The 27,594-nt window shown below is 37.8% G+C and overlaps 1 protein-coding gene across 6 annotated transcripts in view; it reads right to left on the bottom strand.

Moving 5' to 3' along the window:
• SGCG (sarcoglycan gamma) overlaps positions 1 to 27,594 on the bottom strand; it is a 126,919-nt gene that overhangs the window by 9,354 nt on the left and 89,971 nt on the right. For all 6 annotated transcript variants that reach the window (XM_061992699.1, XM_061992683.1, XM_061992707.1 and 3 more), the window contains 2 exons: positions 24,677 to 24,796; positions 20,794 to 20,866 (listed from right to left, as the gene is read on the bottom strand). In XM_061992699.1, the coding sequence (XP_061848683.1) occupies positions 20,794 to 20,866; positions 24,677 to 24,796 (193 nt within the window). The remainder of the gene's footprint in view (positions 1 to 20,793; positions 20,867 to 24,676; positions 24,797 to 27,594) is intronic.

Below are 27,594 nucleotides of genomic sequence, written 5' to 3'. Positions count from 1 at the left end.
CATGAGTGCTGAGGAAGCTGCTGATGCTATTACTAAGCCACTCTTCATCATTTTCAATCGATTACGGAGGACTGGTGAGGTGCCTGAGGACTTTAGGAAGGCCAATGCCACTGCACTTCAAAAAAGACTACAAAGCCGATCAGTCTCACCTCACCTGTGCTGGCATTCATCAGGATCTCAACTGGCTTGAGAGTTGGGTGGAGAGGAACTTCATGAGGTTCAACAAGGGCAAGTGCTGAGTCCTGATCCTGGGGAGGAACAACCCCATGCACCAGTACAGGCTGGGGACTGACCTGCTGGAGAACAGGTCTGCAGAGAGAGAGACCTGAAACATGAGCCAGCAATGTGCCCTCATGGCCAAGAAGGTCATTGGCATCTTGGGACGTATCAAGAGCGTGGCCAGAAGGTCAAGGGAGGTTCTGTTCCACATCTACTCTGCCCTGGTGAGGCCTCATCTGGAGTCTTGTGTCTGATTCTGGGCTCCCCAGTTCAAGAGGGACAGGGAAGTGCTGTAGAGACTCCAGCGCAGGGCCACCAAGATGATCAGGGGACTGGAGTATCTTCTTTATGAGGAAAGGCTGCAGGAACTGGGGCTGTTCAGCCTGGAGGAGATTGAGGGCCAGACTTCATTAATATTTACAAGTATTTAAGAGGTGTATATCAAGAGGATGGAGTGACACTTTTTTTCGTAGTGTCCAGTGATAGAACTAGGAGTAATTTAATATATTTTCATAAGTTAGCATCCAAGTAGTTGACTATAACCATTGCCATAGTTTATTTTGGCAAAAAGCTCTACACATTTGTAAAGTGTTTCACCTATGTATACAATCTCTACGTAGGCATAAATTTGTATATTTAAGCTCTACTGAATATTACAGGAAGGCAGACTGGGACAGATTTTTGAAGACATATCAGATGTGAAGTTTGAAAACCATTCAAATATCCATGAAATATTTCTTTGTGCCAGAATTAATTTTGGCACAAAGCCTATAGACTTAGGAAGCATTTACAAATTTATGATATGGCTTACAGGTAACTTAAATTACATGGGAGAATTTCATTTACTATATTAATCATAGTTGCTAAGTCTCTCTCCATCATTTTTGAACAATCATGGAGGACAGATGAGGTGCCTGAGGACTGGAGAAAGGCCAATGTCACTCCAGTCTTCAAAAAGGACAGGAAGGATGACCCAGGAAACTACAGGCCAGTCAGACTCACCTCCATCCCTGGAAACGTCATGGAACAACTCATCCTGAATGTTGCCACTAAACATATGAAAGAAAAGATAGTTTTCAGGAGTCAACATGGCTTCACCAAGGGGAAATCCTGTTTGACCAACCTGATAGCCTTCTATGAGTGCATAACCGGCTGGCTAGATGAGGGGAGAGCAGCAGATGTTTGACTAGATGCTCTCTAAAGAGCCCTTCCAAGCCCTACCATTCTATGATTCTATGAAAGGGAAACAGATACCTAGTGCAGAAATGATGTGACTGAGTTGAACTTTGAATGCCCCTTCTCAGGCCTCACTTGGTCCTGATGACTGCCTCCGACCCTTAGATATTAACCTTAGAGTCACCTAACATTCTTCAGAGGTTCTGGCCTTGAGACATTCCCAGTTTATCAGTGGTGGGCAGATTTGGACTTCTCCTGCATGCTTGAATGTCTGAGGACCACAGAACTGCCCTAGCAGAAGAGCTGAGCGATGGAGGTACTTGTATGAACTCAGAGTGTCGCAGAAAGACATGAACAGAGCACTTCAGTTATCACTGGTGGTGTTTTAAATAGACATTTCTAAAGCAAAATGGGCTCTTTTTTTCACCAGTAAGAGTGGACCTGCTTAAAACAGATGACAGGAGGAAGTTGCTCTGCACTTCGAATGATTTGGAGCAATCACTCAGGAGATACATGACTGTGTGCAGATAACAGCTGATAAGAAAGTTTTAAGTTCTATTCCCTAGGCAAGAAAAGGATGAAGAGATTAGGCTGGGCTGAGCACAACATTGATGTGCAACCCTCAAACATCTTGGAAAAACAAGAATTCAGTTTGCTTGTAAATGCTGGAGTGTGTTTGAAGCCTGAGAGGACAGAAATGGATTGTCTTAGAGTTTTTATTCATTTTATGTGTTTGAATTCAGGCAGCAGAATGATGAAGGAATATATTGTTACTAGTCACTTTATCTTTTTTTTTTAAATTACAGACAAATAAATTACATTTAACAGAATGGAGTGAGGATCTTAATCATCTAGAGAAATTAATCTATGTAATGTGCTGTCCTAAATGAGATATCTGTCACAGCCTGTATCTCATTTGGGAAGATGGATTCTGTACTTAAGAGTAGCTTCTAGGTACTGTGGTAGCTGCCAGAGGTCTATTAGCAAGTGATGTGGTGCAAGAGAAATTGCTCAGGATGGCACAACAGTTGATGTCAAGGACCTGACACCCCCATTATATGTGTCCTGAGGAGTACTCTGGACTAGCTGTTGCCTGACTCTGAAGGACTGGAGATCTAGAAAGGTTGGGGCACATTAGGTGTTCTCCAGGAAAGCACAGTTTTCAGGTTAATTTAATCCAAACAACATACTCTTCATGGACCCCAACCAGTTCCACAGTGAGAATGAAGATGTGGAGAGCTCAGGCAGCTGGAAGATTTCTCTCAAAAGCACGTTCCTAATTTGAATTAGGGAACTCCTGTAGACATATCCATGGAACACGAAGCAGCAGAAAACATACCCAGGCCACTTGCAGAGTAGGTATTTTGCCTTGTTCTCCTCCACCCCAATCCCTGCACCCACCTGGAGGTTTGTTGGCAAAACACAGGGAAACTGCACAGTGTCTGTCAGCTAATGGAAGGCAGAGAAGGATGGGGGAAGTAGATGGCCCATGCTACTATTTCATAGCTCTATCATCTGCTGGCTATTGGTCCTCCAGTATTCCATTGCAACTAAAGAAACTCATTACAATGAAGAGAATATTTTTATCACTGTCCTCTTACTTGGTGGTAAGATAGTTCCAGAAGCTGATTATACTGTCTTGGCTGTCTGTCAAGGAAATTTGGTGCTGAGGTGTGCAGAATAATTCATGAAGGACTGTGTGAAAGTCTTCTGAGGGAACCTGGACAGCATCCAGGTTCTGGATCTGAAACCATCCCAACAACCTTGGAGATTCCCACTTTTTTCTATAAGCATGTTTCTAACTTGTGGAGATACCAGATCATAAAAAATTACTCAGTGAGCTGTTTAGAGAGGATGTGAGGGGAGTGACAGTCTGCTGCAGCTGTGGTAAAGAAGCAATTGATACTGCCTGTGCATGCTGCAGGAATATTGATCTCTTCTTCCATCCTGCTCTGGCAGGAGAAAAGATACCTTGCTGATCTTGTAAGTACCACAATTCATTAGAAAGTTGGTTTTAGCACTGCAGAAGGAGTACCACAGTCTTCTGGAGGCCCAGTTTCTTACCACAATGTGTGGTTGCTTGACTCTTGGAGCAGGATAGAAGAATCAGCTTGCTCTCTTGAATTCAGGGAAGAGTTTGTTCCTTCCTTTTGACCACTTCTTGTTCTTTCCATCTTATAAGTCAGCATCTCTTCTGAATTTAATGGGGACAGAATTTCTTGGTATTGTTTTAGATAAAGGTTCGCCACATGACTGCATTCCTCCCAGCACCAGAGGAAGACATGGGTTGCTTTAAGTATACTGGACAGGCAGATGGACATTGCCTCCAAAATTGTGGTGCACTCAACAACAGGTGTTGTTACCTATAGCTAACTTTCTTTTTCCCCTTGCTTTCGATTAAAATAGCCTGACCAATTTTATCATATAGAGAAGATTTTATGAAATGTAAATCTAGCACTAAAGTGTTAAAAGTATTAAATATTTGAGTAAAATATGTTCTTGTAACAGTAAAAGAGAAATACCTATGGATTTTAGCCCTGAATCAGCTTTAAATAAATAAAGGGCACTTGCACACAGAAGAAAACAAAATGAAAAATACATTGAACTTTATTTATTTTACTTTATATCAGATTATTTCACAACAGTGTGATTGTTTAGATCATTAATAAGATACTGATCTGGTGTTTACCTATATGGTGGGTTTGAGTCTTTTTTGTGAAGCTTTTTCAAACACTGAATGAACACAAGGTGAGTCCAGGCAGAACCTAAATGCTGGCTAGTTCATAATGCCTTTTCATTAAAAGTTTTTCACAAAGCTTTCTGGTATTGATTTTTATGAGAGTTCATAAAATATACTAATTTATCACTTTTACTTCTTTAATATGCTCACTTTTCCTCCCATAGTGCTTTAGTATAATTAAAATAAAAGGATCCATGCAAAAGGGCCAAATAAATATATATATATTAAGACTTGATTGAAGAAGAAAGTAATATGAGAGGTACGAGAAAGATCCCATGCCCCTTTCATTCTTCTATTTAGTGTCTGTAGGACTGAAGATGCTGCTTCACACTTATTCTTAGGCATTGATACAGGAGCATGCATGGGAAATATAGTATTAGAGAAAAGACTAAAGAATATGAAGAACAAAGAGAAGATATAGAAAACAGAATTCAGAAGTGCAGGACCTGGAATAATGGGACTTGCTCCAATCTGTTTATTTGCATATTGTTCTTGTCTCACTTGAACGTCCATGAAGATGCTAAAATCAAACCTGATGACTTCTTTTCTGAGTACACAGCTGTTTGACTCACCTTATCAGAAAACAATCTCCATAACTTCTCAGTTAGAAAACATCTAAAAATAATGAAGAGCTCTGACTAAACTGTTTCATGACTAAGCTGTTTCAAGGCCAAATAAAGCCATTAGAGTAAGTTCAATAAGATTGCTAGTTATGGCACTGAAGATCTGATTCTGCAAGCCTGAATTCCTGTGAAAGTAAGCACTGTGCAACTCTGCCCGTGCATGTGTACTTCCAAAACTATACTTATCTTTTTTTTTTTGTTGAGACTATGAATATATGTAACTTTTAATTCCCACTTTATTTTCATAGAATGGTTTGGTTTAGAAGGGATGTTTAAAGGCCATCTAGTCCAACCATCTTGCAATGAGCAGGAACATCTTCAATTAGATGAGGTTGCTCATCTAGTAAGATGAGCCCTGTCCAGCCTGACCTTGAGCACTTCCAGGGATAGGGCATCTACCACCTCTCTGGGCAACCTGTGTCAGTGTTTCACAACTTTCGTTGTAAATATCTAGACTGAATTTGCCCTCTTTTAGTTTAAAGCTATTATCCCTTGTCCCATAGAACAGGCCCTGCTAAAAAGTCTGTCTCACATTTCTTAAATATCCCCCTTAAATACTGGAAGGCTGCTATAAGGTCTCCCCAGAGCTTTCCCTTCTGCAGGCTCAACCACCTCAACGCTCTCAACCTTTCCTCACAGCAGAGGTGTTCTGATTATTTTTGTGGCCTCCTCTGGACTCACTCCTAACAGGTCTGTGTCTTTCTTGTGCTGAAGGTCCCAGAGCTGGATGCAGCACTGCAGGTGGGGTCTCACCAGAGTGGAGCAGAGAGGCAGAATCCCCTCTCTTGCTCTGCTGCCCATGCTGCTTTTGGTGCAGCCCAGGGTACAGCTGGCTTTCTAGGCTGTGAGTGCACATTGATGGCTCATGTCCAGCTTTTCATCTACCAGTACTCCTAAGTCCTTCTCTGTAGAGTTGTTCTCAATCCCTTCAACCCCCAGCCTGTATTGATACCAGGAGCTGCCCTGACCCATGTGCAGGACCTTGCACTTGGCCTTGCTGAAGCCCATGAGGTTCACATGGGCTGACATCTTGAACTTGCCCAGTTCCCTCTGGACGGCATCCCATCCTTCAGGTGTGTCAACTGCACCACTCAGCTTGGTGTCAACTCCAGACTTGCTGAGGATACACTCAATCCCACTGTCTATCTCATTAATGAAGATATTAAACAGTACTGGTCCCAATACGAAGCTCGGAGTGACATCACTTGTCACCGATCCACATATGGACATTGAGCCATTGACCCTCTGGATGTGACCATCTGATCAATTGCTCATCCACTGAACAGCCCACCTATCAAATCCAAATCTCTCCAATTTAGAGAACAGAATGTTGTGGGAGACCATGTCAAAGGCCTTACAAAATTCCAGATAGACAACATCCACAGCCCTTCCCTTGTCCACTGATGTAGTCGCCTCATCACAGAAGGCCACTAGGTTGATCAGGCAGGACTTGCCCTTAGTGAAGCCATGTTGGCTGTCTCAGATCACATCCCTGTCCTTCATGTGCTTTAGCATAGCTCCTAGGAGGATCTGCTCCATGATCTTCCCAGTTGACAGGTTGATAGTTCCCAGAGTCCTCCTTTTTACCCTTTGTAAAAAAGGATGCAATGTTTCCCTTTTTTTTCCAGTCACCAGGGATTTAATCTGTCTGCCATGGCTTTTCAAATACCATGGAGAGTGGCTCAGCAACTACATCAGCCAATTCTCTCAAGACTCTGGAATGCATCTCATCAGGCCCCACAGACCTGTACATGTTCAGGTCTCTCTTCTTGAGCAAAACAAGAGAGTTAGGAGAACAAAGGCTACAGGTCTTACAACAATCTATAAGGACACAGAAGCACTGAGACTGCGTAGGGGCCATGTTGTGAAAATGAGCCATAGAGCACCAGATGGTGTTGGCACATAACTGAAATAGCCCTTTCACATAAGTAAGGAAGAAATCCTCATGTGCCTCTGGCATGCAGAAAGTCTTGCCATTAATGCCTGCCCTTGAGTTCAATTAGGCAGTGATTGGAAGTCATGGAGCAGAGGAAGAATAGAAAAGCTATGAAATGAAGGAAAAAAAAAAACCCATAAGGAAAAAAAAAAAGAAAAAGGAGAATCTTTAACCTGTCAAGGAACTAATGTCTTGAACGTCAAAAAAAGCAACCTAGAGGATTCTGTGGGCTTAATTGGCCTTGATTCTCTGTAGATGTCTGCTTTAAGCCCTGCTTTTCGAATGCATGTTAACATTTAAAAGGCAACAGGAGTATATTGGCTTTTTGATTAGCCTGAAAGCAGTCTAATCCACTGGCAATGCAGCTAGACATTGAGAGAAAGTAAACCATAGACAGAACATGTACTGGTTACACAGGAAAAAAGAGATTGTCAGCATGTATTCGTGGTCCAATATATAGAATTTCTCTTTATAAGGCAGGTGGGTTTTTGTTGACATAAGCTGAGAAAAGCTAAGCTGGAGTTTTAGAGGTGGATAATGAGCAGCAGGCACATACTAATGCTGGCTGCCAATTCCCACCCATAGTCACTTATCCCCCAGCAGCTTGCTGTTTTAAGGTCAGGCAAGTGGGCAGGGTGATCAGGCTGTAGCAAGAGGAATATGATTACCCAATGCTATGGATCTTGGTGTTCTGCCTTGTGGCTTTTGGTTATTTGCCAGCAGGTCCAAAGGCAAAGAAGGGCATAACAACAGGACGGAGACCTTGGTCTCTGTATGTGTCCTTTCTGTTTTGTAAAATTATTTTCTTTGGAATGGCTCCTAAAATTACATCTTCTTGCAAACAGGAAAGATGAGTTTCACAGCATGTTCCAACAACTGTGTATATCTTAAGGACACGGAAGTATTAGCATTCAAAAGTAAACTCTGATAGCTCTTGCTGAATGTCAAAAAATACAAATTACTAATGACTCATTAAATCTTCTTCCCTGATCAGTTTCTGCACAGTAATGAAAACAGTCCTCACTTAGTCAAGCTAAGACATCAAATTCTGATTTGACTTAACTACTGTAAATCTTTCAAATGCTGACTGATGTTTCTTTCTAAAATGTCTCACTTTGCATCGCACATATTGAATTTTTTCATTTAAAGGCGGAATAGTCACTTCCTATTTGGATGATGCTGTCTTCCATATTTCTTCCATTTACTTTGATACTCTAAGTCTGAGCTTCACTGAGTTACACTAAATGAACTATAATGAAAAAAAATTTGACTAAAAACCAGAATCCATTTTCTTCTGTCAAGTCCATTAGTTGGTCAATGGTTATATTACATCACCCCAATTTTTGTAGCTTAGTTCAAAGAAATAATTTCCCAAGGGTTATTGCTCCTGGGAGTTGCCTGCATTAGGACACATATTCCATTTCAGTAATACTGCTATCAATATCTACAGCTCTCTTACACTGAATCCCAGGTTAGTCTATTATTTATGCTACAATAAAGCATAATATGAAAAATGGTATATTTGTCATGAATCAAAATTAAATAGCAATTATTTAAAATGAAAAAGAAACTTTTTTTTTTCCAGTTTCTTTCAAGTGCATCTGGCTACACTTCACTGCAGATAAAGCTACATGAAAACTTGAGTAGTACAAGACAAAGCTTAATATTAAAACTGTACTTTCAACGTCAGTATGCCAAGGCTAATACCTCTCCAAAATAATTTTTTTGTACCAGTAATAAAAAAAGATCACCAGCGTCCTGTGAAAATATAGACAAAATGTCTGATAATATCAGAAGCAAAGAAATAGTGTAAAACTGAGGGTGTCCATTTATAGGCAAGAGTACACACATAGGAACTGCATGAAAGAAAAACTATTTGGCTAAAATGAAGCAGCTGTACATAAAGCACCTCATGTTTTAGTAATTCTGAAGCTTTAAAAAAAACCTTCAGTTGCACTATGTTGCAATTTAGGTACTATAAAATACCAAAGCAACTCATTGTCATTTGATTTTAAATGTCACGTTTTCCTTGACTCTTTTCTGCTTATTGCTTAAATACATTAATGAAAATGTATTCTGGAACGTCTATCATTTTGTCTCCAATCACTTGGGAAAGTCTCAAAATGTGCTGGGCTTTGCTGTCAGTTCTTAACATCTCTGACCTCTAAAAAATAAGCAAAAATGGACCTGGCAATGCACTGAAACATCCCAAATACTTCAATAACAGCAGAGCTACTCTGAAACAGTTACACAAGGACATAGTAAGCTCTGATTTTTTTGTTAGCCTTCTTTCTTGGGACACTAACATTCTTGATATTTCCAGACATAAATATATATACTGACAGCCCTAATGTATGAAGCACTAGCAGTTGTTACAAGAGGCCTAATAACAGCAATATGGGACTTTTGTACAGGATGTCTTAATATTACACAGAATCACAGAATCTTAAGGGTTGGAAGGGACCTTGAAAGATCATCTAGTCCAACTCCTCTGCCAGAACAGGATCACCTAGAGTAGGTCACATAGGAATTAGCAGTCTGAATTTGATGCAAAAGATATGCAGAAGGTTTTGAAGAAGGATGAGATTCAGAAAACTGATAGCAATGAAAACATGAAGACTTTAAAAAAAAAATCTCAAAGTCTTTAGTAAGTACAAGACAACTATGGATTTTTAGTGACTTAAAAAGAAAAGGCACTTCTTTTAGGTCAATATGATGGTGCCATGGCTTCCCTGAAAAGATAAAGTTCTAGCATGGCCGGGGCCTCCAAGCTAATTACTAGTTTGGAAGGACTCATTACCTTGTGCCTGATATCAAACAAGAGATGGTAATTGGCAGCATTTGCTAATCCTAGTTACAGGGTTATATAAACTATGATTAACAATTTAGATGAATTTATGGACTATAGGGTTACAAGTGGAAAAGTTTTATTCTGGGATTTGAACATTTCCCAGTACAGTGTTTAGCCTTGTTTCTTAATGATGAATTTTCATTACTTCAGAGCTTAACCAAACATGGCAGAGTTGATAAATGTGAGATTCCCCTAAAAAATATGTAGTTGGTTATGGTAAGAAGATCCCCCTGTGCACTCTTCAAAACAAATAAAGAGAAACAGGCACTGCTAGTGCATAATTAATCTGATCTTTTTTGGATGTCTCTGTTAGGATAAAATGCAATGTGCCCTAACAGTACCTGTGCCCTTCCACCAACAAGTGATGAGATCTGATGTAGATAGCTACATGGTAAATGTCTAAACGAATTGAACCAATTCCATCTGAACTCTTAGCTCAAGCAGTTGTAAACCCCTGGGGCCATTGGTCTTCCTGAAAATGCACCCATGTAGGTAGTTTGTAGAAAGATTCCTTCCCACCTCAGTGAATGAATGCATGAATGAATGAATGATTCTGCTTGCAGAGAAGAGAATTTAAAATCTGGATGAGCACTTGAGATGCATTTGCTTATTCTGAGCACATATAAGTGTGGTTGACTTTTAAAGAAATAAGTCTATTGGGGTGTTTTTAGCTTCTCTTGTCTTATGCTAAAAATGGTCAAGGATAAAGGTCAGATACCTGAGGCACTCCATTCCTTTTGCATGGCATTCTTAAATGCTGGGAGTATTTGCTGTTTTTGAAGATGTCAGCTATTATGTTCTTCAACATATTTTCCTTTCCTTTAAATTAAAAATTTATCATCATCATTTTCTTTCTTGACACGGTCTGTGTTCCAAATTTGTTTTGTATTTATGTTCTAAACCTGCAATAACCAGCAACAGGTGATTCCAGTAAAGCTCAGTTACTGCTCTGGCAGTGGGTTGGACTACAAGATCTTTCAAGGTCCCTTCCAGCCCTTGAGATTCTGTGATTCTGTGACATTCTGGATTCAAGGGAACTGTTTAGCACAAGTCCAGCAAGCTTATAAGCACATTGCTTATGGCTTACATGTGATTTCTGTGCACAAGCACAATTACAAATAGAGATTTGAATAACAGATGTTTCCAGTTCCCAAGGTTTTAGTTAAGAGAACTTATTTCATGTTAGCAATATAAAAGAAATGTTCAAAGTTCTAGGACCAGTGCACTGACAAATTCCCTTAAAATATAATAAAACAGTACTCGGTTTTAATGGTACTTTGCAAAGACTATAAAAGCAATATTTATAACCTATTCAAAATCACAGCAGATACAATTAGTACGGCATAGTTATTCTTTTACTAGTTCTCAATCCATCTTAAAAATTGAGCTGTTTTTGCCTGTTTGTCCTCTGTCACTCAATGCAGACTTGTTGAGGGAATGAAGACTAAAGATCAGAATTGAGATATGATTAAAACAGAAGCTTCTCTCAAGACTGACAGTTGTGATAAAGAGTGGTAAGCAGAGCTAATTCAAAAGAGGTCTCTGTGATGACCTCAATTTTATGATATGCTGACTCTCCAGGTAATTAAAATCGGACAAGTCCCCACTGAATGTGATTGAATCTGGCACATCACAGATGTTTCTAGCATGACTCTTTTCCAAATTACTTTAATGATATTATAAAATAACTTACTGTATTATAAAATTTTACTCTCACATAACACCACTATTTGCATCACTGTTGTAAAAAGTCAGGTTAGTATTTTCTTAAAGTTATCTTCTAGTCTGAAATTTCACATGCTTTTATGTATCTCAAGCTATTTTTTTCCTTGAATATGCAGAATCATAGAAAGTTTCAAGTAACTGAAATTCTTCAGTACATGCTACTCATAGTGTCCATTTGTTCTGCATGAAGAGAAATGATCAACAAAGAGGGCTTTGCTGAAAAGCAGGTCATGCCCTTCACTATTACAGTGGCTGAATATGCCACACTCTCAACAGATTCCTCACAAGAGGCTGAAGGAGATGGGAAAGAGTGTGAATAGTGATGGTGCACCTGGATCTTGGAAGAATTACAGTTATTAGGAAATGCTTTCCTCTCTTCTTCCAGTGTTTTCCACATAGTCATCCTTATGATAGGTGACTCCTATTTCATGCCTCCCTTCCAGCTCCCTTAATAAACGTGCAGAGAGGTATGTAGGTGAAAGATGCTCTAAGTGAATCTCTATCCAGCTCTACATTACGTCTTAGACCAGTGACAACACAATCACAGGCTGACAAATGGAGCTCCAGATGGCCGTCTGCAAGGTGTCTATGACTGCAACAGGCATTAATGAAGTTTTCATGGTAGCTTGAGCTCTGGAGAGGTATGCTGTAATTACTGATGACAAGTTCACTTCAGCAATCTCCCTGAGTAGGCTGACATAGTCAGGTACCCAGTTCAACAGTGCAGGTGTAGGAATTATTACAACTCTGCTCTTTGCACTACTGACATCAGCAGCCAAGGAAAATGCGTAAATGACTGTCCTATACATGCAGCAGAAACAACTCGATTGATTTTAATGCATTGACATCTCTGAAAAACTGAGGCTTTAGGAAGAAGATCAGCCACCTGAATAGCTTAAGTGAAAGTCAGTTATGACAGCAGGCAGAAACGTGGTATGTGTTCTCAAGGAGATTTTACCTGGCAAAATGGCCACTAACATCACTACATAGATACTGAGGTATCTATCTATCACTCACTGATCTCACAGGCGAGTAGTCATTTAAAACAGGAATCATGCTGTAGGTACTCAGGAGAGCAGCTCTGATTGCTAACACATCCAGGTGGAAGCAGGCTTGCTAGGAGACCTGAATCTCCTTTCTCATCAGTCGCCAAACTTTTCTCCTACTTCAGAGGGAAATATCTTCTGTGAGTGCACGACAGAGTTCTTCTGCAGATGCAGGATTACAGAAGGCAGGATGACCTAACCAGTAGAGGTAAGTTAATATCCTAAGGTCATATGATCCATATGTAAAATGATATATATGCTCGACAGGTGAAGCACTGTAGTTTTGTAGTGGTTTTATCTGGGTTAGGTTTTGGTAGCAAGGGTCTACAGGGGTGGCTTCTTTAAACAAACACTGCCAGAAGCTTCCCCTGAAGCTGACAGGGCTAATGCCAGTCAATTCTAAACTGGACCCTGCAGTTGACCCAGGCCTGGCCAATTAATGACTAAGGTAACATCTCTGTGAGCAATGTATTTGAGAAGGAGAAAAAGTTATTGTGCAGTTGCTGAACTACAGCAGCAACAGGAAGGGAGAATGTGAAATTATCTCCATGGACATCAAGATCAGTGGAGAAGGAAGAGGAGTAGGGTGCTCAGGCTCTGGAAAGAAAGACTGTCCTGTGACCTGTGGTGAAGACCATGGTGAGGCAGCTGTGCCCCTGCAGTCCATGGAGGCCACTGGGGAGCAGAGATCCACTCGCAGCCTGTGGATCCAACCCCACGCTGGAGTGGGTGGATGCCTGAAGCAGGCTGTGACTCTGTGGGAAGCTCACCTTTGAGCAGCTCCTGGCAGTACCTGGGAGTCTGCAGAGAGAGGAGCCCATACTAGAGCAGGCTTGCTGTCAGGACTTATGATCCTGTGAGGGACTCGGGCTGGAGCAGTCGGTACCTGAAGGACTGTTCTCCTGGTGGACGACCCACGTGGGGACAGAGTGTGAGGAGCTGACCCTCTTGGAAGAAGTTCATGAGGGACTGTCTCCCGTCAGAGGGATCCCACAGTGTAGCAGTGGGAAGCATGAGGAGGCCTGTCCCTGAGAAGAAGAACTGGCAAAGTCCATCTCTAATGAACTGACTGTAACTCCCATCCTTCATTGCCCTGTGCTGCTGGTGGGGGAAGGAAGGAGAGTCCCAGGAAGAAGAAGGGGTGGAGGTAGGTGTTTTAAGATTGGGTTTTATTTCTCATTTCCCCACTCTTTTTTAATTGTTCATTAATAAATAAAACCATTTCTCCCCAAGATGAGTCTGTTTTGCTTGTGACACTAATTGCTGAGCCATCTCTCTGTCCTTATCTTGACTCACAAACCTCTCATTATATTTCTCTCTCCTCTGTCCAATTTAGGAGAGGGAGTGATAGAATGACTTGGTGATCATCTGGCATCCAGCCAGGGCTAAACCACCACAAGTTTGTAAACAAAACTGCAATTAACAAGACTTGCAAGAACATGGGCATACAGGACTAGCCAGTACTGCAAGACAGAGACAACATATTGTGCTTGGAAAAGTCTTTTCACCTTAAGATGAATATCACTTTAGGAAGCAAAATCAGTGCTTAAAAGAAAACAAGATGTGAAGTAGGACCCAAGCCTTTGCTAATAAAGTATTTTTAAATATGAGGGTCATAAAGGCTTCCAAAAAGGTGATAAACCTGATGTTATGCATCATCCTATCCTTCTAAACTGCACCTTTTCACAGATTTGAATCCATCAGATAAATGGAAAGAAGTTCTTTAAGTTTACAAAAGAAGTATTGATGGAGTTCTTAGTTAACCTAAATGCAGTACAAGTATATGAATGCAAATTTATATCTATTATATTAATGCCAGGGATCAAAAAATTATATTGCAGTAGAAATATATCACTAGTCAGGCAGCAGAGATGATTTACAAATACTGAATTGTAATTATAGATTTACTTTTCCATTACATAATTCTTTGTCTTCTGACTGACTGGGCTTTTGATTTGCATTAACGAATGCAAATAAAAACCACCGCACTTTAATTAGTCAGATGATACTTTTAGTCAATTAGCATGTAAGCATTAGTATTACAAATACGATTAAGCAATGACTTAGCAAATTATTTTACTCTGGTTGGTTTCTATACATCTCTTTCTAGATTCCCTTAATAATTCTTCCTCATATGGTGATAAAACCCCACAACTTCACTTTCCAGCCTTTTTCTCTGATATATTACACAAGTTAATCCTAGCAAATACTCCAAATGCAAAAGGAGAAAAATCAATGGAGAAAAAATAAAAGCAAACCTTCATAAAGAATCAGACAGAAGTAGGAGTCATAAGAAATGTGGAGTATGTGAGGCTATAGAAGTAAAAATTAAAAGGGACATATTTATTCTGAAAGTATAGAGAAGTCTACCAGTAATCCATCAATGCAGTAATTTACCTTAAATATCTAGAAGATGTGTCATGCCCTCAAATTATCAATATTCGATAACATGTGAGTAACAAGCTACCAAACAAGTATTTTCATGCTTTTAAGCACTGGACATAGCTGTGTCATTAAAATGTGAAGCAATACTTCTTAAATGATATATTTATCATTTTAGGGAATGCTAATATTATACATTTGTTTAAAGTACATCTGGGAAATATTTTCAGAATATATCCATAAGCTTTCAAATATATCTACATTAGGATAACACTACATATATATATTTATATATATTTATAATCATACTGTGATAAAAAGTTGCCTTTCTTGAACAGTGCTCCTGCTCTAATGCTTTTCAAATCCAAGAATGATGAAATTATATGTGTCACTTTTGAACTTGATTTTTTTTCAGAAGGCACAGTTGCTGGCAGTCTGACATCCGTATATCTCAAATATGAGAACAAAGCCAAAACTCATTCATGAGCATTATATACATAACATACAGTTAGTTAATAAATGGAAAGATGTCACTGCTGTAAACACATTTCTCTAAGTCTGGGAAATGCAAATGATCAATTCAGAAACAGTGTTTTGAGATTTACACAGTTTTGCTCATCCACTGTTCTCCCTTAGTAAACCACAGGCCACGTAGGTCACAAGAAGTGAACAGCATCAAAACCACAGAAGTGTGTATGTTATATGTTATTCAGGGATATAAAATATAAGAGCAATAGAATAATTGCCAAATAAGATTCTAAAGTGCTATAATTTATCAGTAAAATATGCTAGCATTAGACTACAAAAATGTCTAAACTGAGACCCGAGTTTTCACAGTGTTATTTGACAGAATCACAGAATGGTAGGGGTTGGAAGGGAACTTTAGAGATCATTTAGTCCAAACTCCCTGCCGAAGCAGGTCCACCTAGATCGGGTCTCACAAGAACACATCCAAGTGGATTTGAAAACCTCCAGAGAAGGAGACTCCACACCCTCTCTGGGCAGCCTGTGCCAGGCTCACCCTTACAGTAAAGAAGTTTTGCCTTAAGTTTAAGTAGAACTTTTTATGTTACAACTTCATCCCATTACCCCTTGTCCTGTTGCTAGATACAAAGGAAAAAGGGATGTCCCAACCTCCTGACATCCTCCCTTTAGATATTTATAAATGTTAATAAGATCTCCCCTCAGTCTCCTCTTCTCCAGACTAAACAGCCCCAGTTCCCGCAGCCTTTCCTTATATGAAAGATGTTCCAGTGCCCTGATCATCTTGGTGGCCCTTTGCTGGACTCTCTCCAGAAGTTCTCTGTCCCTCTTGAGCTGAGGATCCCAGAACTGGACGCAGGACTCCAGATGAGGCCTCACCAGGGAAGAGTAGAGCAGGAGAAGAACCTCCCTTGACCTGCTGGCCACACTCTTCTTGATGCATCCTGTGATACCATTGGCCTTCTTGGCCATGAGGGCACATTGCTGGCTAATGTTTAATTTGTTGTTAATCAGGACTGCCAGGTCTGTCTCTGCAGAGCTGCTCTTCAGCAGGTCAATCCCCAGCCTGTACTGGTGCATGGGGTTGTTCCTCCCTAGATGTAAGACTCTGCATTTATAAAAGGGTATGTGTTATGGCATGAAACTCTGGATAATATCAAAAGAGGCTACTTCCAGTACCTAACATGGAACCTGGGGAGAAGCTAGCTTTTAGGGAATTGCTACAGATATTTCTGTCTACAACACCTAGTTTCGTTAGTTGCTTTTACAAATTTCCAACCTACATTTTAGGTCACAAGATGCATATCTAGACATGAATTTCTGTAATTCCACTTAAGTTCCTTCTTTTTGAAAGCAAAGTACTGGTTTTCCTTTAAAGTTTTACTGTGATCCAGTTAGAGTTGGCAGCTGAATTTTAGGGAAGCTCCAGGGCACCACAGAATCATAGAATCATTTCAACTGGAAGAGACCTTTAAGATCATTAAGTCCAAGCTTTGTCAAGGCAAGTTCTGATCAAGCCATGTTCTCAACATGCCAAATACACACCAAAGTTCAAGGGTTGTTAACACTTGGAGAGCCATTACAATATTCTAAGTAAATATAAATAATATATAAATATGTAAAAATAATATATAATATATAAAAATAATATATGTATACTGCTATATTAAATATAATACAATTCTATTCATTTTGGTATTCAGCAAGGAATTATAAAGCATCAGTTCAATTCCCTCCTTATCTTGAGGGGAATGAAAGCAGTATCTGCTACCTCTGTTTGCCAAACTACAAAATAGTTTTGCATAAATAAAGAGTTGGATTGTGGAAATCCCCATGTTGAATATCAGTCTGCATGACCATGTAATCCGGCAAGAAGCAAAGCAAATGAAGGGGAGATAACCTCACAGCCAGGGCATTCATCTGATCCTTTTTCCAGGCTTACTTTTAAAATCATAACTGAAAACCCCTGGTCTCCTACTTTTGGCATTCAACCTTAAACACAAGAATAACTTGTGCTTCCTCTTGCTTGCTGTCCTGTGGTCCTTGACTAAACAGAATCAATTCAGCTAAAGAAGAAGAGATATCATAGAATCATAGAATGGTAGGGTTGGAAGGGACCTTTAGAGATCATCTAGTCCAATTCCCCTAGAGAAGCAGGTCAACCTAGATCAGTTTGCATAGGAACATGTCCAGGCGGGTCTTGAAGATCCCCAAGGAAGGAGACTCCACAACCCCTCTGGGCAGCCTGTGCCAGGGCTCCCTCACCTGAACAGTGAAATAGTTTTTTCTTAGGTCTAAATGTAACTTTTTGTGTTCCAGCTTCATATGACACAGTAGATAGGTGCTTGCTGTCAAAGCAGCACTCCTGCACCTGGAAACTGTAGGCTCTTGAGTACATCAGGCAAGTGAAATGCAGAAAGAACTAGGAGTCCAGACATATTCCTGTTCTCATTGATTACAGTTGGCTAATTTTAACCAGATACTTGCTTAGTGGTGCTTGTCTGGGAATGATATTTGCTGGATGTATCTGAATCTTCCCATTGACTGTAAACATGTCATTGAGATGTTTGTCAGATACTTATTACAAGTGAGACCTTGTTTTTAGGTCTCCACTAGATCCTAAAATCTAAACAAATTTTGTAAATGGAAACTTGGTATCTTATTTAAGTATAAAGATCTCCAGGAAAGGAATTAAAAAGTAGTTAATGTTATTTTAAATTTAGAACATCTTGAAATGTAGATTTTGAAATGTAGATTTTTATATTGATACATTGATATAATTTTGATGTCATAATATATATAAATTGGAATAAAGTGCAAGCCTATCTCTTCTTTATGGGACAGTCGTGAATTCAATCTATTAGTCTGAAAATGATTCTATATGTTTCCTTCAAATTACAGAATGAAAAGAGTTACTGACCACAGGGTAATTGCATCTCTCTGTCTCCATTACTTAGCTATAAAAAGATAAGTTCTTACATACTTATCTCTCTGTTTCCAGAAAAGCAGTCTATCTTGAAATTCAGAATTTGGACAGGAAAGACAGTAGAATGTGTAAATTCAGAAGGCCATTTGTGTCAGCTTTGTTTGCGATCCTGCCCTAAATCTGAGTGACAGTGGCCTCTGTTCGTATGACAATCTGAAAAGTTATGAGCTTTAACTGATTTCCAGTCAGCTCCTTGAAACTGCATTTGATGTGGATAGGTTTTCTTGAAGCAGTTTTCCCTATGTGTAATGTTGCATACTTTGGCACTTGATATCACATTCACACGGTACAGTACACCCACTGAAGGAAAAATAGGAGAAGATTAATAGCTGGTGAAAGTGTGGAAATAAGGCTTGAGGTGAGCAAATATGTCATATTACCTATAACTTGGTATCTTAGCTACCTTAATCTGCAAAAGGAAGCATAGTAAAATTTAAAATACAAAACTAATACTTAAAATTGCATTTTAAATTTTCATATTGAAGTGCTTTTCGGTAAGTAGATTCCTGTATTTAACAGCGTGGAACGAAGCAGAATTTACAAACCAGCCATTCATTGGTATACCTGTCTGAGCACCTTTGCAACAAAATGTATGAATTTTGTTTGACATTTAAGATTACCCTTGAAGGTAACCTTTTTTCTGTGTGGACTTGGTAAATTGGTCTTCTCTGCCTGTATATTAACTTAGCATCTGCACTGCAGACAAATGCATTTGCCTCTTGGTCCTCTCCAAAAGGCCTCTGTGGAATCAGTGATATCTCTGCTGTCATGCTTAACACAGATTATGGGCAATAAAGACAGAAGACAAAAAACCCTGCTTTTGGTAAGGGCCTGCCAGTATATGAGTCACTGGTGTATACATTGCATAGATGTTGCATAGGTTCACATTCTGATATTTGACATCTTTCTTAGGGTTAAGCTAACTTGGTTTCCAGCACAGGCGTCTTGCAGCTTTGGCTTTATGTCAAATACTAATGTCAGTCACAAGTGTCAGTGTTGATGTGGCCCATATATGTACTTCCTTGACAATATAATAATTATGAAAAATTTTCTGTAAATTTTGGAAGCATGTTTCCTTTCCAGTATTTTAAGTTAATGGAAGGCAGAACTGAATGAGACTTTGACTATTACGCTTGAGTTCTGCTAATATATAGCAACATTATGGATCTAAACGATGTTTATACTTGACATGTCAAAAAAATAACTGAAGAGATATGCCATGAAGTAAACTCATCCATACAGAAGAAATTAATTCCAGTGTTTTCCTTCAGATGCTATCCTATTTCAAAAACAGGTGAAAAATTTATAATAACAATTGTGATATGTATTCTGAAGCAGTGTAGCTGTTTTTAAACTAAGTGCAGATAAAACTATTAACTATTAAAATATTATTAATTGATGATGCATTTGAAACAAGTAACAACCACAGGAAATAATTAATAAGTATCCAATTAAAATTTGCAGAGCATTTCTTAACTCTGTAATTAATCTGATGTCTTCATCAAAACTGAGATAATCACAGGAAATTATGAATTTTCATTATGATGAAAGTACTTGCTACAAAACCATACAATATTAACCACAATGCAGAATCCTATATAGTGGTCATAGTCTATCACATCTAAATTCTGCTGTAACAGAATAAATGTAGTTTTGAAAGTGCAGCATCAACTTGCAAAAACTAAACTCTTGAGGTCATTCTGTTTTCAAATGGAAGCACAATGTATCTTAATCTAAGTAAAATTTAAATATCAAGGAGATAATTTTAAAAAGTATCTTAATAGTCTCCCTCTCATTTGCCATTCTCAACTTGAAAATTCAGTCACCAAGACACTGCGTTCTTGAAAGTTTTAATCATCTTCCACTACTCTCTAATAGTTATCTCCATTGGAGAAGAAACACTAACAGAAATTATGATAGACAGTAGAAAACTGCCAAGCTGTGAAAGGATAGAAGTATAACTGTTAAAGAGATCCTCTTTCATTTCAAACCTTTCTTTGACCTGGCTTATAAAATGAAATGTAATACATGCATGAACAGAAAGTAATTTCAGCTTATTACCTCGTCATAACGAACATATTATAAACTACTCTGGGATACTCAAAGTTAAATAGAATAATGTACAAATAAATGTTAAGGAACATGCAAAATATTTTATAATCATCTTCTCACCCCAAACTGGTCTTTAGACATACAGAACTTTGCACATTTCCAATTTTTTCTTACTGATCTGTTTCTTCAGATTGATACTAGTTTTTAAAAATCTGGACTAATTATAAGAAGTTGATGGCCTGATGTAGACAAGCAACTTCTATTGTAACACAGTAGAAAAATTCATACTTGAGGGTTTCGGAACTGAAAAACTGAAGTATATAGAAAATTTTTTCACAGTATATTACATGACTTTAACTATTCACCATGAGCAATAAATCATTCATAATATATTTCAAAGTTGCAGAGCAACATTAATTTTCCTTCAAAACAATAATTTGTCATTGAAAACAGAAACAAAATTACTTGTAGTTGTGTAAATGCTGCTGAAAATCCCAGGTTCAGAAAAATGTGACTATCTATAGCAAACAATGTTTACTAATTAGATTTCTATGTTTTATGCCTGAATTCTTACCTAAGTTGTTTAAACGCTTCTGCTTTCACAAGTGGTGTTTCTACAGAGTGTTCAAAAAGTGCTCCTTCAGGCCCTACAACAAAAAAAAGGAAAAATACTATATTGTGAAAGTTCAAATATAAAAAGAAACCAAATGTTTGATTTACATGGCCACTTTGATATCACAAATTAAGATGAGAAAACATAAACATAAACATAACACACAGGTAACGTAGAAGTACAGGTGTAAATTTTTAAAATGAAAGCTGAAAAGTATGAAGACAGAAACTTTAAAGTACTTGGGACAACAAAATAAGTAAGTTTGATTTTTACAATATAACTTCCATTAGTGTTAACAGAGATAATTAAAATCACAGAAACCCTTCGCAAATATTACAGACCTCAGGGTAATTTTTTTTTTTAAATGGCCCTAAATTGATTTTTTGTTTTCATTACCTACTTTATATTTTAGACTGTGATGAGATAACATTATGATATGCATATTATATTATTATTATGCATATTATTATATTTACTATTTAATAGAATATTGTATATGAATATTACAATACACAAGATCAAGATATTTTCTTAATGAAAGGAATTAAATCAGCAAGGTTTGCTAAGACTTCCCCCACCCTATCAAGCAAGGACTACCTGCCTCTTCAAAGCCTAATGCAACGTTTATTCATACCCTCAAATTGTCTCCTAATTAACTTACTTTCTGAGCAAAAGTGTTTAAATGAAACACACATCTTCGCATTGCACTTCAGCATTAAGTACTCAAGCTGAAAACCCTTCCATAGAACAGAGCACTAAAAAATCACTGACAATATTCAGGAAATACTTTTAAGAGATTACAGAAGACAAGTAAGCAGAAGCCAAAGTAGTAAACTGGAGAATGAGTGATATAATATATTTCCATAATTGTCTATAAAGATACCAATCCCCTCTGGCCTGCAGCTTATTTTCAGGAAGACTGGAGGGTCAGCAAGTTCATTCTTATAATGTTTACCTACTTCATCATCAAAGTATTACCCAATGCAACAGTCATGGCACATAAACTATGGCTTGTACTTGTTAAGAAGTTTTTCTGAGCAGAGGTTAAGACCATTTTATATTGGCTGAATGCTAATTATTTTAATTTTGTGTATTATTTTATTTATTATATATGTTATAATTTGTATATTTTATTATTTACTTTTATTTGCTTTATTTTCTTTTTTCTGTGGACAGACTTCTAGTTGACAACTTTGTAGGGCAGATAAGGGAGTGAAAACCAGGACTCTAGCCAGGGCCATGGACACCATCCTCCTCTAGAAGGAAGATTCTGTTTCCAGGCTGTGCTGTGACTTTACTCCTTCTGCCATGACAACATTAGTTATAAAGTGAACTACTAGTTATAAAGTGATTGTCTCTTTGCCAGCCAATACACTGTTACAAGGTGGATTTCACTGTCAGCGATGCCAATGGAATGTATAAAATCCTACCAGAATAAAATGCTGATGTTTGATACCTCCATGGCACTGTAATAAATGTCTGCAAAAGATGGTTATTACTGAAATAACACTTAAGGGAGTGTAACTGGAGTACATGCTCCTTCAGGTAGCATTAAATGTCATGAAGGGTTATGCCGAGTTTCAGCTTCATACACTGAAAATGTTTGTGACATAGATGTCAAAAATGAACTAGAGACAGAATTTAATTCCCTAACCATATGTACCTACTGTCATCTAAAATACCTTTGTACATCCTGCCTGGACTTCAGCTGCCATGACCAAAGCAAGTGTCTCCTGTAGGTAAAGCAATACCATGTGGTGTCTCACATACCCTAAGGTGTTTCAAACACTGCTTATGTTTTAGCATCTGAATTCAGCCACTGTCAAAGGAGATAAGCATGCCACTGAGCTCATCCTAAATTAGGCAACTGCATTTGACTAGGAGAATCGCTCTCTGTGTACCAGGTCTAAGTGTCTCCTCCACACTCTTGGCTGCCCTGACTGGAGATTCATGGGCATCTAGACCTGCCTGTGTCTCTGAAGGGCACCTGAGACATTTTGCTGATCATGGCTTTCTCCAGAAATTTGCTCTTCTTAGGTCAACAGTGAGTCTGACACAATTTATTCTATCACATGGGCCAGAAAACATCTGACTGAAATAGCATGAGATGTAACACACCAAATTGTTGGAAAATGACAGTTCCTGAGGTGATGAGTTGACTTAGCTTATTCTCAAACTACTTTGTTCCTCCTGAAACACCATAAATCACAGACATTTGTTCTCTGCTATGTTATATTTCAGTTGAAAACTGACAGATTTTCTTAAAAGTCATTATTGAGCTGTTCATAATTCACATAAATAAGGTGAAGTAAAATCACATAGTTCACTACTTTGTACGTAAAAAACTGCAAAATGTTCTTTGTGTGTTTTAAGCCTGAAGTAGTCTGTTGCTCATGGTATGAATTTAAAAAAAATATTTCACATTGATCTTGTTCTCTATCTAAAATGTTTTAAAATTATCTCAGTAAGCAAAGTATTACTAATTTATCCTTCATACTAATAGTATAATTTAAATCACAATTCCAGTAAATTAATTTGAAGTAAAGTAAGCATGAATCTCCTCTCACATTAATTTTTCAGGTAAATAACCTTACTTGCTTTAATGGATTTGCTTTTGAGCTGTACTACAGTGTAGAAAAGAAACAGGCAATGTGTCTTTCTACAGTATCTGCTAAAGTAAACAATTATCCTTGCAGTGTAAAAATTAATATTGAACGAGTCAGAATACATGTTTTAGTGTAACAATTTCTACTCATATACGAATGATTTTTACTTACTTTGAGCAGAGATAGACCTTTTCCAAATCAGTTAACAATTATGCAGTTTTTCATATCTTTGTCAAACATGCTTTTCTATTAAAGTTTAGCATCCCTTGGGCAAATAATAATTATTTGATATGGTTTCCTGGTTAAACAAAGTTGTAATTTCAATTAGGTTAAAAAGTAAAAAACTTACGATAAGACCCTCAGGCGTAAACAAAATTTATTAACACCTTTATTATAACTTAACTTTCGCTTTGAAACACGAATTGTATTGTTACTACCCCATTTGCAGTTTTGCTCAGTAAAATAATATGGATATATCCATTCAAATGAAGACCTCAAGATTTGAGACAAACAACAATTAGGAAAAGTTAAACATGATAGTTGCAATCAGGTCAAAAATATTAAAAACGTAGTTGCAAACAAGTTATAGGATAATTTCTTTTGATGGACTCTTGTTTAAAGAGAAATTACACCTTGATGCATCTGTTTTAATATAAACTTACACGTCGAAGATAAAGGTTTCAGTTTACCAGGTCATATGAAAAGAAATAGCTTTTCATGTTAAAATTTTGACATCTTATTTTGTAAATTAGTATTTTGGTGATTGGTAGAAATAGTCTAAGACAAACTTGTCTTTTGACAGTTTACATTATAAATATACATACATGCTACACATAGATCACTTTGAAAGATAAAACCATATGAGACTAAAATGTTTTCACAAATACAATTAAAACTAGAATACATAGAACTTTTTCAGCCTCAATTAACAGTGTATACTAGAAACACTAATTCTGGAAAAAAGTGTACTAGTACAGTTCCAATCACAAATGGCTTTAAAATAAAACACACACATACATATACATATACATATACATATATATATACACATACATTTTTCTATTAAAAGTTCTTACTGATTATTTATTGAAAATGTTCAGAATATCTTCAGATTTCTATTTCCTAATGAGGTAAAAGTAGAACTCGTGTTCACAAAACAATGACATATTTAAAATTGCTGTTTTTTGTTGTGCTTTTCTTGTGCCTATTATTTGGACACTTCTTATACTGTTACAAACCTGTGACTCGAAGTTTGTCTGTGCCAATTACAACTTCATTTTCATCCACTGTAAAAAGTGGCTTGCCATCCTTTGAGTTGATCTGAAATTGCTGACCATGGAATTCTACCATTTTAGGACCTGTAAAACACAGCAGAATAATGGAATAATTACATCATCTTTCTCCAGTTTTCAATTTTCTTCAATATAAATTGCTAATAATTTGAATTGTCATGTAAATAATTTAATGACTCACTTAAGTACCTTAAGGTTCATGAAGAACCCAGATATTCTAAGGACAGTACTGAAATTGGGTAAGTCTATTTACATGATCTATTTTGTTGTTCAGAACTGTGCCTGGAGTCATGTTTTCAAGTTGGGTTTCCAAGGAATTTAGGAAATCCCTCATGAACTGATCAAGACAAATATTCATGTCCTTGGTGTTGAAATTACTAAGATTCTTTGATCAGTATAAGTCTATAATTTTTTTTTAAACATAGAAACTAATTATCAAAGTCTTTCCAGCATCATTCCTTTGGATCAGAGAGGCTCAAATGCATAAACATTCCATGTAAGAGCAGGACTGTCAGCTCTTCATAACAAATGCCTGTTTAGCTCCACATATCTAACAAATGTTACAGATCATTGTTCTTAGAAGAGTTTGAAAAAGCTATGAGAGTATTCACAATTGGATCTGGTACTCAAACAATTAAAATATTATTGTGCAAAAGGGTTTTTACATATTACTAGATCCTAAATTCAGCAAAACATCCTGTTCTACAGTATTGGCTTGGTAAGTGGATGTAAATCAAACCCTTAATATTCCCCAGGAACCTGATCAATTAAAAGTTCACATCATATAAGTTTAAAAATCTATTTGATAGTGTCATCATCTAAATCTATGTTTAGAATTACAATTAAAATTACAGAAAATGGTCAAAACAGTTAAGATTCTTTTTCAGCAATTTTTAATAAGGGTTATTCACAGACTATTCATGGGACCAAGAGGCACTGAGCTGTTTCCTTTCCAGCTGTTTCCTTCCTCGTAAGAACCTGTCTTACCATGCCTACTCCCATAAATATATTCCAGGCAGTAACTCTCAAAAGAAAATAGATTTTTATTTTTGTTAGCTTTTATGTTAAAATGGCATTAAGTGATTGATTGATGATTGATAGTGCTAATACATTCAGATTATCCCCAAATCTGCAAAGTAGCTGATGCATACCATAAGGTTCTACACAAATTGATTATTGCTTCACTCAGCAGATGCAAAGTATAGCTTTTAATTGCCTACCAAGCATGGAAAGGGTTATCAAAGCCGTAATGTCCTAAACTAGGGCAACAATTTTAATGCATAAAACACAATATTGATTCTATTTCAAAATTGGCAGGACAGAGGTCTGAACTCTACAGTACTTTATACTGTTTTGGACACATGAACCCAGACACAGTCTTACTGATCTCAGTTTGTCTCTTCTCTAAAGCTTCTCTGAAGAATATAACTTTATTTCTGAGAAATGTATAGCAAAAAGTGAGCTCAAAAAATATCTTCATTCAATTAAAAGGTATTAAACAGACTTTTTCTTTTTCTTTTTTTTTTTTTTTCCAGCAAAAGAAGCAGTTCTGGGTAGGTGAGGAACAGATGGATCCCTCTCAGTGTGTTCCTAGAAAACCTTGGTTAAGGTTTCATTGTTCTTGTTTCTGCCCACCAGCAGTCGTGAAATTGCCCATTTATGTAGCGTAGGTAGACCTTTGTGTATTCAAACTGGCTGTTATCAACTTTCCCATGCTGCAGGGGCTGGTTCCTCATCCTTCCCATTCAGCTAACACTATGATTACAGTGCTCAGCATAAGTGTGGGAAACCAAAGCCTCTGCTGTCTGATGTGATACAGATTGGATGATCCAGGCACACATTTTTGGTGGAAGGAATTGAGGAGTGATTCTTGGTGTCTTTTGTTGAAGATTTTTTTCCACTGTGTAGAAAAGAAAGGTATTATTTGGAGACTTTCTTTGCCCCTCCTGAAGGGAACACAAGTCTCTGTCTTCCAGTGTCAACATGCTGGAAGATAGCTGTACTATCACCTTTTCTTCTCCCAATCATGCTTATTGTTGGACCTCATTCTAAAAAGCATGCAATTAAAATATCTGCTGGATTACACCCAATAGATGAAATAAAAACGGAGATGGTTTACTCTGTAGGCTTTGACAAGGTGAAATATTTTTCTTTTCAGTGCTGTCAATATTTTAGCAGGTCTGACATGCTGGAAACAAATATTTTTATATAGACATAGAATATTGATTAAAAGAAAGAATAACTGAGTGAAGATGCTGAAGACTTACATTTTAGGTATATGTACTTTAAAGTAGATACCCCAAGACCTTCCACAGATTCAATTCCAAATTGTGGGGTTTTATAATGTGGTCCATCTTTAAAGTACTAATTAGAAAGTGCTGTTAAGTGTGTTTGAACAATTGTTCCAGCCTTCAAACAATATGCAGCAAGATCTCTAGAAGACTCAAATATATACTGTTCATTTACATATATCGGGTGGATCGAGAGCTGGCTGAATGACAGAGCCCGGAGGGTGGTGATCAATGGCACAGAGTCAAGTTGGAGGCCTGTGGCCAGTGGAGTTCCACAGGGATCAGTTCTGGGGCCAGTCTTGTTCAACATCTTTATCAATGACCTGGATGAGGGGACAGAGTGTACCCTCAGCAAGTTCACTGATGACACCAAACTCGGAGGACTGGCTGATTCCCCAGAAGGCTGTGCTGCCATTCAGTGGGATCTTGACCAGCTTGAGAGTTGGGCAGAGAGGAACCTCATGAGGTTCAACAAGGGCAAGTGAAGAGTCCTGCATCTGGGAAGGAACAACTCCATGTACCAGTACAGGCTGGGGGTCAAGCTGCTGAAGAGCAGCTCTGCAGAGAGAGACC

Source organism: Colius striatus, chromosome 1 (genome assembly GCF_028858725.1).
Source record: "Colius striatus isolate bColStr4 chromosome 1, bColStr4.1.hap1, whole genome shotgun sequence".
Taxonomy (NCBI): Eukaryota; Metazoa; Chordata; class Aves; order Coliiformes; family Coliidae; genus Colius; species Colius striatus.
This window is presented reverse-complemented; position numbering and strand designations above follow the sequence as displayed.